The 17,672-nt window shown below is 43.0% G+C and overlaps 1 protein-coding gene across 1 annotated transcript in view; it reads left to right on the forward strand.

The window, feature by feature from the left end:
- LOC139054694 (116 kDa U5 small nuclear ribonucleoprotein component) overlaps positions 1–17,672 on the forward strand; it is a 48,857-nt gene that overhangs the window by 18,431 nt on the left and 12,754 nt on the right. The window contains exons 15-18 of the mRNA XM_070532143.1: positions 1,777–1,970; positions 7,522–7,774; positions 11,847–11,940; positions 12,443–12,533. Coding sequence (XP_070388244.1) covers positions 1,777–1,970; positions 7,522–7,774; positions 11,847–11,940; positions 12,443–12,533 — 632 coding nt within the window. The remainder of the gene's footprint in view (positions 1–1,776; positions 1,971–7,521; positions 7,775–11,846; positions 11,941–12,442; positions 12,534–17,672) is intronic.

A 17,672-nucleotide genomic window follows, 5' to 3' on the forward strand; every position in this document is an offset into this window, starting at 1 on the left:
ATGTGCTTGCTATCTTTCATTCCTTAGTCTTTATGCTATCTAAACATGCCTTACAAATAACTTTTTATTGTGCTATTTATTTTCCATTGGGGCCCTAAACAACGGAAGTGAAATGTTAATTATTGTAGAAACTAATTCACCTACAACGAAACTAATTACATATTTGAAATTGGCATAAAAATCTTAAAACTGGAAAGTTTTATTAATGTTGATGAAAAAGATGAACATTATTTCGACAGCAGTGTCCCCCCTTAAAAAAAATTGTAATATCTTCAATTCTCATAAAGAGAATTAATAGCTATTACTATGTGACAATAGGTCACTGCTCATTACATTTTAAGTCACTGACATACCGTGCTACCTGGCAAAACTTAGCAGGAGGCAGCTGTTGTTTGAACATTGGACAACTTGAACCAAATTTCTAAAAACTGGCTGCCTTTCTCTTAGCACAAAGCAATCAAGCAGGCTTTGCACATCATAGTGCAGTCGCTAAAAGAAGTGCTTTCAAAAATGGAAGCTGTGAGAACACTGAAGTTCTTTGCAGCGTGGGTGTCTTGCCTGAGATTGAGAGATGCCACACATACATGGGCTGCATGGATGACCATGAAGTGTACCCACGATGTTCGTTTGTCCCGATTTCCTGTCTGTCTTGTTGCTCTATGACCATGAATACCGTATTTACTCGCATAATGATCGCACTTTTTTTGTCAGAAAAATTGAAGCAAATTCAGGGGTGCGATCATTACGCGGGTTAAATTTCCCGGGGAAAAAAAAAAATTTTTTTTTCGTCCGCGTTTGCTGCGGGATGCGAGATTGCGGGTGCGGGACACCAAAACAAAAATGGCGGCTAGCGGAGCGAGCCGAACGCGCCGAACGCGATTTTTTTTTTCTTCTCGTGAGTACATTACGTGCATTGAAACAGTTTCTTCCGTATTAGTGATGAATAATATCGTTAATATCGGCAAGTTTGCGGCAATAACGTAGCCATGTCCACTTTGAGGGGACAGAAATAGGTGGGCGCGCTTAGCTGCCAGTGACAGAAACACATGACGGGCATGCTGCGGAAACTGCGGCATCTGTCTTCACTACTTTCCGCTAAGGGTGGGCGAATATCTTAGTTGTGTTACAAGCGTCGGCGTATGAATAGGGTACACTTTTAACGTATCAGAGTAAACGTGGCTACTATCATTGCCGCGCGCGATTTGTTGCGTGCTCACGAGTGCAAAAGCAGATGAAAAGAATCGAAATGCGCCTTTATTGTTTTTGTTGACATCAGCCGTTATAAAGCCAACCCATAATAAAGGCAAGTTTGGTTGTACCTCATTTTGTCATGGAAGTGCGGAAAGTGATGAAAGTAATGAAATGAGGCATCTACTTAAGAATGTTTAGTGCGTGCAGGCCGCTTGGCTTGTCTTGAAGAGTCGTTCGCGTAGCATTCGACAGGTGGTAAGCGCGATCATTATTCGCTAGACTTAGCACACGACATATCGCTGCGGCAAGTTCGGGGTGCGATCATTACGCGGGAAATAAAAAAAATCGAATTTTGACGACAAATTTTAGGGGTGCGATCATTACGCGAGTGCGATCATTATGCGAGTAAATACGGTATATTCCAACTCACTCAGTTTGTGAACTGAAGGTACTCCTTGATTCTGAGTCAGATACTGTGGGAAATTACAACTGTTTCATAGGTTCCATGTTCTTTAATCTGCCTGTAAGCCCATGTGCTATGGTAACGGTAAGCATAATGAGAACATTTTTGTCTTCTGCTAATAGGGCCCACTGATTGTGCACACCACGAAGCAATACTCAACTCAGGATGCCACAAGTTTTCATGTGTTTGGCCGTGTAATGAGTGGCACGCTTAATGCCAATCAAGATGTACGCATTCTTGGTGAGAATTATACATCCACAGATGAAGAGGACTCCCGTGTGTTAGCTGTCGGCAGACTCTGGGTCCATGAATCAAGGTACACGTATGCATTCTTTTTGGAGCTTAAGAGTGGAGCTTATCCTGATAGCAGACTTTGTCAGATTGCAAAAGTTGGGAAGGTGTTACGGATGGATACTTGTAGGCATTACATGTATACTTTCTCCCTTACTAGAATGGCTTCGTTGCTGTATCATTTTAAGAAGCTTTAAAAAGGGGGCACTCATGCATTCAAAACATTATATGCACTGCATATGTATGCTGGAGGCTGCTATAGTTTTCCATCCCCAAACACAAGGTATGTGCTCATACAGCTGTCAGATTGTGCTTACATGATCGAGATGCAAGTCAGATGAGTTGAAGGCAAGGATAACGGATGTCTGCCATAGAATTCCAGCATCGGTCATCAAGAAAGCCACTGAATATGTGATAAAGCGGACTCAGTAGTGTGTAGCTGCAAAAGGAGACCTATTCGAACATGTCCTCTTGGCAGCAGCTGGTGTTCAACGGAGGTTACGAATTCATAGTTAATAAGGGCACACTGAAATCTGTTTTTTCTTTTTTTTTTTTTTTTGCAGACATTCTGATTGCCAATTCAGCTCATTTATTGGTGGTATAGTATTTACTTTCTTGAGCACATCGGTTGTGCCTTTTCTCTACATATTGGTCGCTTCCCCGTCTATTTATTTCACTTTTATTTTTTTTACATGAACCTGTTTTTACAGCATGTATTCACTTTCATCAAAAATAAAACGGTCACTTTAATTTGGCTTTGGTGCAAAGCAAGTTTCTGGCAGGAAATATAGCTCTGTGCGCGCTATTTCGATGCAGTGCGAGCAAAGCCAGGATTTTGAAACATTCTATGCCTGTTACATTGCTTTTTGCATTTCCTGCGTGGTCAGAGCGGCACTTCGGCCACTTTATCAAGGGGATTTTGTTATCAATGTGATCAGTCCACCTTGAGAGATGGATAATAAGTGTGACGTAGAAATAAGAGGAAGGAAAAGCTGCGTAGCTGTAAAACCTGCTGTTGGTGCTTCTTTGTACCCTTATCAAGGTGATGAGCTGTCTCTTCGGGTTTACGATAGGCCATGCAGTTGGTTTCAGTCAGCTTATTTGAGGACTCTGCTTTATGATGTGGGTAGGAGTGCACTCACGGGATATTTTTCATACTTCGTGAGGTTTCTTTACCACTCAGAAAAAATTGTAAGGAATTAATATGTCGCTGAAAACACTGCATTTGGTGTGCCTAAATATGCCTTATTGACATACTGAAAATTATGACAGTACTTCTCGAGTTAGATAATTAATTACAAATACGGAATTAAATCTCAGTAACGCAAGAATCACTGGCGGCCACCCCACTGTACTGGAGACAGTATGCACCGGGTTTTCTTCGAGTAATGCAACTGCTCTTTTTTTAAGTTAAGTCTTGGTGCATGATAGTTTGGGAACACTGTATAATTACTCAGTAACCAAAATGAGGCCAAGCCGGATTGACTAGAGATCAAGATCAACAGCAGAGATGCGCAGCAGCGCTTATACTCGTACTCACAGAAAAAAGAGAGAGAGAGAGAGAGGCTGCATTTACGCTGGAAAAGTGAAACAGTATTAGTGATAGCTAAGTATGCGACAATTACACGAAGAAAGATTACACCACCGAGAGGACTCAGGCTGTGAAATTGAACTGTCTCTTAATATGAGGTCTAGTCTGTACAGTCGAACCCACTTATAGCAATATTCAAGTGCCACGAAGATTCCATGGTTATAGCCGATAATTCTTATAACCAGGTTACATGAAAAAATCAAAATAAGGGGATGGCAGAGCTGATATGAGAAAACTGTATAGGCAGGGAGGCCAGTGCGCCTCCCCACCACCTTCCTCCGCCCGGCTGCTGATCGTGTTCACTCGTTTAACTGCTTCCTGAGTGCTACGATCGCATATAACAAGCCTTGGCTGTCAGCATTAAGGAATGGCACTGCTATAACAACTGCAAAGAGGTGTCACAGGTGGCAAGCGATATGCGAGCACTGCCAAGGCATCGCTCTATCCGTCAGCCATGCGTGCTTTACGTGAAACTTGCCGACATCCTTCTCCAAGGCATCAAAGCGCTCCACGTAGTGCAGGGGAAGGTTCCTCACTAAAACAAAGCCCCAGAGAGACTGAATGATGCCAGACCTCCTGTGAGGACAACACTGAGGCAGCCAGCCCTACCGCATCATCGCTTCCGTCGTCGCTGTTGCTATCCGACGCAAGCACGTTTGCGACGATCGTCTCATCGGTTAGAAGTACTTAGTTTCCAAATCTGTAGCCGTGTGCCTTCTTTCCATTGGAAACGGTGTGCATTGCCGATGATCAGCGCATGGATCAGCCATCTTCCATTTTTTCGGCGAGTCAAACAAGGGTGAGAAACAACGTGGCCAGGAACGACTTCGACGCAACCAGCAAAGACGAATGCGAGCTATTAAGCTGTTTGCAGAACAGCACTAAATGAGGAGCCAGCGAGCAACATGCGAGTGATCTGCTTGCGGCGCAGTTGGCGCGGTCCATTCGTGTTTGGAGAGGTGGAAGGGCGACGAGAGAGAGCCACGCAAAGATGGCTGGAAAATGAGCGCGCAGTGGCTGGTGGAGCAGAAGCCCATCGTGCAGTTGCTCGAATTTCTCATTTCCTTTTTTTTTTAATACTTCGCATTTCACGACCTTTCGTCTTGGACACCCAGCAGCCAGACTTCATCGTTATAACCGATAATTCGGCATCGGGGCATTGTAGTGAGCGGGTTATTTCACCATGGAAAACATACAAATGTCAACGGTGCAGACAGACTTCTCATTAGACAGTTTTAGTTTAGCATGCGCAACTTATAAAGTACACTATACACTATAGTGTAGCGTACGCTAAGCAGTGCACGTTTTTTACAGTTTTAGTTGGCCGGCGAGATCATCGGACCTCAAAGGCCATATGCCGTCTTTGCGGCTATTTTGCTACTGTAGCAATAGGTGGCGCTGACATCTCGAATGCTTCTTTCATTAGGCTTCGACTCGTTCGAAATGAGAAGCGATCTCGGAAACACCACAAGGTTATCCATAATACTCTGTTGTCGAAGCGGCCTGAGATTAAGCAAAAGCCGTTGACACAATCATTTGCTACGAACAAACTGCATTTTACAAAAGCAACATCAAATTCAATTCGAAGCGGGCAGCTGGGATCGCCGCCATGTTTCTCCGCAAACCACGCAAAGACGCTAACGCTAAATCTGAGAAACAGCGTGCGTACGCTATACGCTATGGGTCCTTTAGCATTCTGCGCGTGCGCAGTGACAACCCGCTATATTAAAGCGTACACAGTGGTATAGCGTACACTATACTAAAACTGTCTGTTGTTATAACCTATATATTGTTAAAACCGGTATCCTTATAAGTGGGTTCGACTGTACTCGTATAATGCCACCACTTCAGCGCTCAATTCTTCGAGGTCATTTGAAGTTTCTTCAAGTGCAATATTGACACGTGTAGCACTTTGTCTTTATGGGGCGCCCACTTTTTACTGCCTAACAAATGTTATGGCACAGCGCAGGAGGCGCCTGCATGTATCGGAAGTTTCTCGAAAGTTATCGATGTTTCTATCTGCTGTATCTTGTCACTGAACCTTGTGCAATCTGATTTCATCACGCAACGCGAATGATCTACAACTTTGTGGAAGACACGTGGGTCCCAGCGATGATTCTGGAACATTTGATGACTGATGTATAAAAGCCGACACGCTTGACCCACGATCAGATTTTCGCTGATCGCCGACTGTGTTCGCTGCTATCCTTTTTCTTTGAGGGTAGCCTGCTTTTTAGGGCACAAGTTCGCCCAATAAAAGTCAGTTTCATCATTTAAGGTATTGCTACCTTCTTTGCCGTCACTACTATGTGACAATATATATTTGTAATATGGGGTTCGGAAAGCTGGTCCCCCCGCCCCCGGTAAAATGAAAATTCTCCGCCTATAACACACGCACACACACACACACACGTAGGCACACGCACACACTTTTTTACCTGAAACAACAAAAGGTTGGAAGTGCCATGAAAACTGGGCAAGGCTGTCTGCATTATTAAACTCCGCCCATACAAAATGGATTAAAGAACTGCTTATTAGAAAGGATTCATGTGGTGATGCCTTTCAATGCGAAGCATTGAAGGCTGCCCTCTGAAGTTGCCTCTGCTCTCATTAGCTCTTGTGCTGATCCAATTGCACCAGTCTTCTGGACCTCTCTGGGCAATGAAGGCCCACATCAATGTCCAAAGTAGCAGTAGTACTCATTTTTTGCCTTGTAGTTAACACACATTTCATTCCCCAATGATACTGCACAATATCTTTGCCGGCATTGTCAGTTTCTACACTAAGTCATATCAACACTCATAGAGCAGTTCTAGTGTAGACGTCTTGTGTCTCAGTGTGACCAAAGACTGAACCTAGTACCACTGAACGCCAAGCCTGCGCTTTACATTTAACAATTCTATTGATAAAAAAAATATTTTCTTGACCTTCATATTCCAGGATTGAGCTGTAATAAGTGCTGGCATACTAACTTGGTGTTAATAAGATTGGATCGTACTGTACACCTTGATTTCTATGTACCTAAGTTACCGATAGGTTGCAACATTATTCTGCAGTGCTAGGTAGGAGACTCCCAAGTACTTGCAGCACCATATTTTCTAGCCAAAAATTAGTAAGCAAATGAATTTTGTGAAAATTTTTCGGATATTCAATTCAATATTCGGCTCCTTTTTTTTACATAATTCAATGCAACATTCGATTCAAAATCTACTGTTCCATATTCACACACCCGTAAAATAAAATGGCATGGATAACAGGAAATGATCTCTTGGTGTGCTGAAAGGGTTAAGAGCTCGGGGCTGGTATCATAACGTAAGCATTCCTCTCACTCACTTCTATTACTTTCCTCCCATCCACCATTTATGGCTGGCCGCTTTAACCACTCGCTAAGTGCTAAAAGGAATAGCATTGGAATAGGATACTGCATTAGTGAACCTAAAAAAACAAAAGGTCAGTAACAATATAGCAGTAAATGTGAGAGAAATGCATTAGGGACCACGTCACACCTCTTTAGCTTTGCAGATAATTTTAGCTCACTTGAAACAAGTCCTACGTCTTCGAGGAGTAAAGTGCAACTGACAGTGGTTCGGAGCAGACTGAGGCGACGATGCTTCAGTGCCACCGCCCTTTCCTTCTCTTGAGCTCCCATTTGCAGCTGCCTTCTCCCTCCCTCCTTCCCAGCTATGACTAGCTTCTGGATCGCCCACGCTCTTCTAAAGTCTCCCATGCCCTCTCTACCTCTACTGCATGACTGGCTTCAGACACCTCAAACCAGCTTGAAACACTTAACACACATACACTTTCTTCCACTTTGACACTCCTAATGCATTAAAACTGCACAGAAGCCTCATTCTTCTTAGACATCATTGTTCTGATATGTTGGGTGGATTTAAATTTACAAAGTATTCTATGTTCGCAGCTTGACAGATACTGAATGTGTGTGCTTTCTGTTACTATACGTGCATCCTTCATGTGTTTGTTCTAGGTACAAGGTCGAAGTGAACAGGGTTCCAGCTGGCAACTGGGTGCTCATGGAAGGCATCGACCAACCAGTGGTGAAGACCTCAACCATAGTAGACATTGGCATTCAAGAGGAGCTTTTCATCTTTCATCCTTTACGCTTCTGCACGCATTCTGTCATCAAAATTGCTGTGGAGCCTGTGAACCCATCCGAGCTGCCGAAAATGCTGGACGGTTTACGGAAAGTCAACAAATCATATCCCCTTGTGAACACCAAGGCAAGTGAGCATTGTGGCACTTTAAGCCTTTCTTCTCTCCTGTTGGGACTTAGCACAAGCATCATTACGTTGGTTTTAGTTGAACCTTTTAAAGGCCTTAGGAAAGCTCAGTTTGTTTCTGCCCGAAGCTACATTTTGGGCTTTTGGTGAGCCTGCCTTGTCAGGTTTATTTTGGAGCTGTTTTCAGTACTTTTGATCAATTGATCACTTTGAATAGCTTCATAGTTACCGTTGAATGCAACAGATGGTAGTGCGAGTCCATACATGTCTAGCTTGGGCCAGCCCATAAAGGAAGCTGTGGAGAGAAAATTCATAGCTTAGAGACCTAAATCTCAGAGCCCACATTGGCACATTTTGTATTCTCCCATATGTGTTGGCTGGTAAGGGGTTAAAGGTGCCCTAAAGAAAACCATTAACCCTTTATTAAGCACTTTATTATTCTGACCAATAGTGACCTTATTTTGCTTCCTTCTTTATTACATACATTCAAACCCACTCATGTATCATAATGATACCTGTTTTAACAATACAGTCAAACCTCGATATATCGAACACGGACGTATTGAATTATTGCATATGTCGAACACTTGCTGTATTACCTGGAAAATCACATGTATATTTAATTTTTTACTTCGAATGGGGTCGGACGTAAAATAGATATATTGAACTCCACCACACTAGACCACATGCGCTCTGTTGACAGGAGTTGAGCTTTCCCGCAACTCTCAAAGATAGCGGTGGCGCAGCCGACTGCTGTGGTCTGTAGCTGCACACATTGATTGCGTCGAAGGTGCCATTTGAACGTAACGGCACACACATGTGGCTGCTTGGTTAGTTCGGCAACTTCAACCACGTATTGCATTTGCTGCACTGACTCCTCCTTGGTGCCACTCTGTGCCTGCCATGCCTCACGAGGAATGGCAATTTGCATCTGCAAAGACGTGCGACAGTGCGGCCTCACTGGGCTCACTCACACACACCTTGGCAGACGCTCCTTCATACTTTGTTATTGACAGTGTTTCAAAATGCTTCGATTGACGGACGTGGAGATCGCAGCAGAAATAGCAGCCAAACGAAGACGCTGCCGAGGTTGATCTCGCAAGTGCTGATGTTGCACCGCTTCCGACTTCAACTGAGGGTGTAGCTGCTTTCACCCTTCTACGCTGCTGCAGGCTTATCGCTTGTGTATCTTCTAAGACTATGTTGAGGTCTTCGTGTTTAAGCACTGGTTGCCAATAAGAAGCAGGCTACACTGTTGCAGTCCTTTCAGGCAAATAAGAAGACTTTGTGTGAAGCTTTATGTGAGTATTTACTGTGCCACGATTGGGCGAGATGCGAGACGTGGCGAGATGCTTGTGGCCATCTCTCCTCAGTGTTTCTTTTGGATTCCTTAAGTTACAGGCTGCTGCCGCAGCCTTCTCGCAATTCTTAAAAGGGGGCCTTTTAAGGGCCACCAAAGCGATGCCTTGGCAGTGGTCGCATATCGCTTGCCACCTGTGACATCTCTTTGCAGTTCTTATAGCAGTGCCATTCTTTAACGCCGACAGCCGCAGCTTGTTACACGCAATCGGAGCGCCCAGGAAGCAGTTAAACGAGGGAACACATCAGCAGCCGTGCGGAGGAAGGTGGTGGCAAGGGGCACTAGCCTCCCCGCCATTATAGGTTTCTCACGTCAGTTCTGCCATCCCCTTATATTGATTTTTTCATGCAATTCTGTTATAACAATTATCGGTTATAACAATGGAATTTTCGTGGCACTTGAATATTGTTATAAGTTAGTTCGACTGTATTTCCACTTCTTCCAAAACACATCTACAGCATTTTTAACGAATTTGCTTTAGACTTGATACGTACAAACCTCATTTTACCTCCTCACTAAGCAATATATATGTATTTGTCATTGCCCTAAATAGTACATTCAGAAATGAAAAAAATGCTTTATTTTACAGTGCTTCAAAATTGACTACTCTGTGAAGCAAAGTTCAGCATCAAGTAATGTTTTTCGACCATTCTTCCCCTACTAAAGCAGATCACGAAATCTGTAAAATTTCAGGAAGCATAGAATGGCATGCACAGATTTGCTTGCTCCTTCTTTCAACACCTCCTGCCAAAAGGTGCCCAAAGAGCACAATTTCAAAATTGCTGTCTCTCAGTACTAACAAAATACTACCATCTGTATCACAGAACACAAAGACTGCATGCCCTTTGAGCGCTGACAAGACACTGCTTTCCATGTTGAAGTAAAACTAAGTCGACATGCTCCATTCGTCTACATTGCTTTAAAGTCGAGAATACAGAGAAACCTCATCAATGCGGATTTCACAGGACCAAGAAAAATGTCTGGGTTAACCGAATGTCAAATTATCGAGGTCATCAAGGCAACAATAAACAAATGCATACTACACCAACAAGCTTTTATTTACTGAGTGAATTGGTAAATCCCGTTTCTGTTTTTCACAAGAGCAGTGCAAACAAAAGCTGCGATTCTTGTCATCTTGTGACTGACTAGCATTTACAGTGGTGAAGGCCTTGCGAATTCCTTCCCATGTGGCTGCAATGCAGGTACATCAACATGCTTTTCTTTACTGAATGAATCAGCAAATCTCATTTATGTTTTGCACAAAAGCAGTGCGGAAGCTGCAATTCTCATCTTTTGGTGACTGATTAGCGCTCGTAGCGATGAAGGCCTAGTGACTGGCTTCGCAGTGCAGCTGCGGCATACATCTTCATTCGAGACACAAATTTCACTACTGCGAGCACATCCCAATTATTTTTTAGCCAGTGAGTTGGTTGCCAACAGATAGTCCTTCCATTGCGCTTAGCCTGTGCTCTTCATTCTCACCAGCTTCCATCGTACGAGTTTGTGACATTGCACAGCAAGCCATTGCATTGAGTCAAAACTAAACTACTTTGCTGCAACCCTGCCAACAAAACCATGGTTGCTATCGACGCAATCATGGGTGGTGACCACACAGTGCCGAAAGCAGGCAACCGACATGTGCACCAAGTCAAAACAATGTTACTGTTTGCTGCAGCCACTGCGGACAAAACCATGGTCGCTATCGACGCAATCACATGTGGCGACTGCACAGTTATGAAGGCAAGCAGCCAACACAGTTATGTTTGGGAGTAAATGCAAGCATAAAGGCTATATATGCACAAATAGGCACAAAGCGTCCTTCATGTGATTTCTGCTGATGACTGGTGATGCGGACTTCGCTGCTTTGTTTCATTTGGACATTAGTGCTGCTTTTGCTCTTTAGTGTCGCACATTTGTGGTGCTCAGCAAGAGTTGTCTGAATTAACCGACGTGTGGCCAAATACGTCTGAATTAACAAGAGTTTCATTCCATTAAATGCAAACACCTGCCGGGACCGGAGGACGAGTCTGAATGATCCAATTTTCCGAATTTGGCAGAAAAATGGTTATTGTAGCATAGAGAATGAAGGTCAAACTTGCATTGGCTTTCTAAATTGTATGGCAAAGCCATGGTGCTGAAGGAATCTCTGATGTCATAGACCCCGTTACACGTTTTCGGAAGTTTTCACACCAAAGTTTCTGAAACTTATCAGGCTGAGTGTTTGCGGACTCATGTGAGGTAATAAATTCATTATTTATAAAAGCTAAATTAGGTGCCCAGCAGGTGCTCTCAAAATCTATGATGTTATGTGGAGCTCTTGCACATATTTCCAGGCTATGTCAGCACCCGCTTCCTACTTTTGTTCCTGCTCTTTTTTTACCAAGCCAGCTTCTCTTATATTTCTCTTCCCCTACAACTTGCACACACTTCCAAATTTAATAAAACAGTTGGAATACTTTCTCCTATTTTTAATGGAACTAAGGGCATTAGGTAAAATAGGTTTGTGAGGTTGTGGCTTAACCAGAAGTAACTGTAGTATGAATCACTTTGGTTATTATTGTTCCGTGTTCATGCGGTGCTTCTTGAAAGCAAAGAAACAGAAGCGAGTGACAATATGCTTGTTCCAATTCTGCTCAAATTTCATTAACTGAGGTTTCTTGTTTATTCTAATTAATTAGATTTTGTTATTAAACTTGAACGTGCCGATTGCAGGTGGAAGAATCTGGAGAACATGTCATCTTCGGAACAGGAGAACTGTATCTTGACTGTGTGATGCACGACTTGAGGAAGATGTATTCAGAAATTGGTAGGAGATTTTGGTTCTCTACAGATCTTTTTTCATGTTAATATTGGATAGCAGCTCATGCATGGATTGGTTTACTTATTAAATTTTTTTTGCTTATTTAAATAATGTATATGTGACGGCAGTCTGTCTTGATTTATTAAATCATCTCTTTGTTTCTAAGGGTGCAACAGACACTGCAAAAAAATTTTTAGTGTAATTTTGACATGTGCTTTAGCACATTGGAACTTTTTGTTATAATCAAGTGGGTTTTGTGGCTATGTCATGAACTGAAAACTTCTTTCTTACTAGTGGAGCAAACAGTCGTTGAGATACAGTGGTAGTATCATATTGGATCTTTTAGTTGCTCTAGATAAGGAATCTGTTTATTTTTTCATGTTTCTTGTTCTTTCTTTTCGATGTGCAGGTTAGCAAAAGCACTTTAGTTTCTTGTTCATATTTTCTCATGTGTTCTTCGTGACTGTCATGGCAAATTGGCCTTTTTCTTCTTACATTTAACTTGCAGATATCAAGGTTGCTGACCCAGTAGTCTGTTTCTGTGAGACAGTTGTGGAAACTTCATCGTTGAAGTGTTTTGCAGAAACTCCTAACAAAAAGTGAGCTGGATTTATTTTTGTAAATTGAACTCTCCTGTCCTTATTTATTTACTCTAAACTGACCTTAAGATGAAGTGTTATCTTCCGAATTTTCGAATATGTGAAATAGTTTTGGGGATCCTTAATTGGTTTCTTTCTGATAAATAGGCGGCGAACTTCGATTGAAATAGGGGAACCCCTACGGCCTTTTCAAGATTGTTGTAAATCTGCTGTCATCGTTCCAGTGCATTTTGGAATGCTTTCTTAAAAACGGGTGGGCCACTTCCACTGAAAACGACTCCACTCCTGCGCTAATTGTACCAAATAAAAAGAGGTAGACCACAATTGCACCAAACTGAGCCAAAACAAGTCTCAGAATTTGATGGCCTCTAATGCCGCCAACTCTACCACCACTGTGACAAAACCGGCGGAGCCTGACCAGCTTTGTACTGTGCGTTTTTGTTAACCCTCCTCATGCCACCTGCAATCCTAATTTCTTTGTAGCTGGTAGCGCTAGACAATGGTCACGTAATAACAGTAAACCCTGATTAACTCGGACTCTGACATCTCGATATTGATTAGCCCAAGTCAAGTTTTTTTTAATGGCCGTGGTGACAACTCATGTTTTTATTGCTTATCTTGAAAAGTTTTTGCACCAGATTCCTGATATCTTAAGATCTTGACTTCGAAAATACCAGGGAAAAAGCAATACGGCAGCGTCAGCAGCATCGCTTGCAATCCCTTTTCACCCGGCAGTAGGTCACTCACCCCGCCGTGCCGCACTTTATGCTGACCTTTTCCGCTTTCCATCTCTCACCACTCACATGCTTACTCATCTGCTCTATGCCAATTTTTTGTGGCGTCACACAGAAGAGGTGAGCTGAGACTCGAAGCTTCTTTTTTTTTCTCTCACTTATTTAGGACGCTGTCACAGATGCATAAATGTGGTCAGAGCTTATTAATGAGGACCTTGAGTAAGATGATCGGCACTTTTGAGCAGGCATGATCAGCCCAAGTAGCTTGCCCAAAAGAAGCCAGCATGCAATCTCGCAGTGTTTCAGCAAGATTGGGGCTTGATAAGAATGCCATGTTCAATCTTGTGCTATAGGGAAGTGTAAATGCTGCATCACTCATGGCCTTCTGATAAATACATGGCATTTTCGTTTTTTCACAATTCAGTTTCAGTTTTCAAAGCGAAATTGGCTTGAATTCATTACAGTGCAGAAAGTAGCAGTGTCATCTTTTTTAGATCTCTAGAAGCAGTTATGCTTGGATGATTGGCTTCAAATATTGCGTTATGATCAATCACCTTTATTCTGTCCCAAGCACACTGTCTTGGCACAGTGCTAGTAATGCCGTTGCCCGTAGATGCCGACGTGTCTGTTGCCAATGCATGCAAAAGTTACCGGGATTATTATCAGCAGCACTTTGGAAAGGCTCTACGTTGTACATGTATGTCCAGTGGGCTTCTATTTTCACAACTTCATTTATCTCGAAGCTCCACTTATCTGAAATTTTTTCCAGTTTTTTTACAGCTTCGAGTTGACTGGGTTTACTGTATTGACAGCAAATAAATAAATAAATAACAGTGAATGATGTAAAAGCCTTCCTCTAGCCTCAAAGTACTGCGCAGCCTGTTCTAGCTCTCGCGTGGCTGGCATGACTTGGTTTTTCTGCACTGCACAGAACCGTTGATGATGATGGTGCTAACCGCCATTTCCTTGTAATGGACGATCAACAGTGTTGCCCATCTTTTGTTCAGTCTTGCCAACAGCTCCGTAGACACTGTGGAAGAAGTAGGAAAGAGCATTGTGTGACGATCCTAATCATAAAAAATATAAAGGAGAAATAGGCCTTCATGTTGTAGCCAATCGGTAGCTTCCAGCCTTCTAAACGACTGGAAACCATGGAAGATAATCATTCCCCTGAGCCACAGCGCATTTACGCCTCCAAGAGAGGCTAGCTAAGTGACGTAACACTACTTCCGTCAAGGAGACGGAACTTGGCCAAGTGCTTCTGGCTGAGAGCATTACTAGCCTCAGGTACATGAACCAAAAGCTGTAGCAACATTAGAACTTTGTGGTAGAAGTTCTTCATGTGAACCTTATGTGATGGCTAAGCGATACTGGGTGCAATATCTCATTGGGATCATAAATCTGATAGCTTTGGGGCAAGATCTTTGCATGTTGACGACCACATAGTATGTACAGGCACGGCCACTGCTAGAAGGAACATGGGAACCAGTAGCATGCTCCTCAGAGCGCGCCGCGAAGCACTGGAGCCACGAAGCACTTGGAGCCGCGAAGCACTGTGATGGGTTCCTGTGTTCCCACTAGCAGTGGCCGTGCCTGTGCCTTGAAAGTGTTATTCTTTAAAGATATTTGTTCTTTGAGTCAGTATCTTCTGCTTATTTATATGTGTTGAGAAAATGGCTGATGAGGTTAATCCACTACCATCAACTGTATGACTGGATTTCCACATTTTCTACATTATTGGGGCAAAATAAAATGGAGTGCTTACTACTCCTACTCGAGAACACTTTCTCCGTGAGGTCTGCTTTGGCTGGAAGTGTTTTACATGTATTTAGCTCAACCTAAGCGCTGCATAAGAAATCTTAAGGTAGCTAAAGACGTGTAAAATGCAACTTGCTCCTCCGAAGTGCTCTGAAATGAAAAGTTGGCTGCTCTAATTTCTCCGAAATGCAAAATTTATTGCTCCAAAGTACTTGGAAATGCAAAATTAACTGCTCCAAGGTGCCCCAAAATGAAAATTTCGCTACTCCAAGAATTGCTCCAAACCACAAGTCCTCAGTACCATCCCTGCAAACTCCATCTGCCAGTAGTTCTTACATAACAGACAGTACACCACACTGCATATTTGGCAATCATTTCTGGCAGTCATCATGGAGTTAGCCCAAAAATACTCCTTGCAACACTTGGCATTCAACGAATCTTCGGCCACAGCACGAGCATCTAGACATCTAATAAGCATACTGCCATTCAGAGCTGTTTCTGATGTTGCTGTGGTGATTTGAGCCCTCGTTTCGCTCGCCATGCATGTCTCATATAGGAGACTGTTAACGGGGCCTAGGACATGCCGCACATGCCGCCAGGTGCACGCACATGCCGTGCACCTAAAAGCAGAGAAAAACCATCAGTATTTTGGAGAAGCAAGCGAATCGAAAGAGGATCAGACGAAAAAAACTCCGAGAGGATGTTCTAAATGCAATAAAATCTGCAGGCCTGCTGCCCTCTTATAAGGCGTGTAGGTGCTCTCACTGCAACCAGAGACGGCGCATGTGCGTGTGAAAATTAAGGAGCTCATTCTGTGTCCCGTAACAATGGCCCCTTTTCTCCACCAAGTATATTTCGACGCAAAATACAGCTATATTGTGGCGAAGCTAACCTTAGAAGCGAATACAGCCAAGTGAATCAACATGTTTCAGCGTTTTTTCCACCTTTCGTGTAATTCGACTCGCCAGATAATTAGATCAGTTTTGTCACTTTCGTCGGTCACGTCAGGATATAATTAACAGAAGTCGACTGTAACAATATTCAAGCAATAACAAAATCCCATCATGTAACCGGGTTGCATGAAAAAAAGCTGAGGGGACAAACATTCAAACATTTTATTTAGACAGAAGCACAGTCTCACTTATAGCATTACTGGTGTTAACATAACTCGAATGTAACAATGAGTAGCTGCCCCACCCCGAACTATGTGTTCTGTGGTAAAATAAAACACTTGCTACAATGTTCCCATGCTGCATTATTGGCTATAACATCGGCGCCAAAGAGAAAGGGATCACAACATCTAGGAAACTGAAAAAAAAAAAAAATATGCGACCCAATTAATACACCCACCTTTGTGCCCCACACCCCGCACTGCATGCCTTAGTTGTCCCTCTCTGGTCCCCCTTCCAACCCTCCGATCTCGGTGAGAGGGTAGAAGAGAGACAGGAAAGGGGTGCACAAGGTTGGCTATGCAATGGGACGAAGGCATGCCTTGCGGGGTGCGGAGCACCAAAAAAAAAAAAATACAAAGTGGCTCATGTGTTTTTTGTTTCTTTCTTTCGAAAAAATGCCACAAAGGGGCGTGTCTGGCACAACAGCCGGTGTGACAAAGCATATCACTTTTTTTCCCCCAGAGGATTTTGTATTTTTCTCTTGGCACACACCCAGTAGCCAGATTTAATTGTTATAACCAATAACATGACATGGTAGTGTTCTAGTAAGCGATTTATTTTACTATACGAGGGACATTCCGAAAATAAGTTTCGCCATTTATTTTGACACCAAAACTTTATTTAAAAAAAAATGCATCATGTCATCATAAACTATACACCTTGCAATATTTTTCCGCATAGTCACCACCAATATTGAGACATTTGTTGTAGCGTGCAATCAGTTTGAAGAAACCACTCTGGTAAAACTCGGTGCCCTGCGATGCAAGGAATTGTTGTACAGCCTACTCCACCTCGGCATTGTTTTTCAAGTAACGTCCCAAAAGTGCGGCTTTCAATGCAAGGTACAGGTGTCAATTCATACTGGATAACAGCACGCACTTCTGTTGGCAACCATGTTGTCAGCACACGTCTGTCTGCCGTTGTGATTTGTACTCGAATAACCTCGGACATGCCGGTCTGCTGCTACTCTCTGTTCTTTGTCGCTGTGCCCATGTGTCAATCCTCCTCCGCTGGCGCTCCTTCCATTGTTGAACTGCCAACGGGCGTGTATTCTTACGGCGATTGTTTGCTTCGAGGCTGAAGATTCTGGGGAAAGAAACCTTGTGTTATATTTGAATAAATACGGTATTACTTTTGCATATTTGTGCTTCTAATAGGCAACATACTATGTTTTGATCACGAATGCAAGTGAAGCGCTGTGACCACTGGTTGCAGAAACATCTTATTCTGCTCATTTGGTGGTAAATAGGTTTGGATCTTCAACGCCTTTTATACAGTACATATATCATATTTTTGTGACGTGCAAGTGCAAAACTTAATCTTACATCAAATAAGGTGGCGCATACGTGATAGTATTTTTATTTCATTTGTGACACGCTGCTTTTTGGTCTCAGATGCAAACAGTGAGGGAAGCCTCTCCAGCCTTTGTAGCATTGCCTGCTAGGTGTGAAACTGAGTATATATTTACTGTGTTG

Source organism: Dermacentor albipictus, chromosome 1 (assembly GCF_038994185.2).
Source record: "Dermacentor albipictus isolate Rhodes 1998 colony chromosome 1, USDA_Dalb.pri_finalv2, whole genome shotgun sequence".
In the NCBI taxonomy this organism is placed as follows: domain Eukaryota; kingdom Metazoa; phylum Arthropoda; class Arachnida; order Ixodida; family Ixodidae; genus Dermacentor; species Dermacentor albipictus.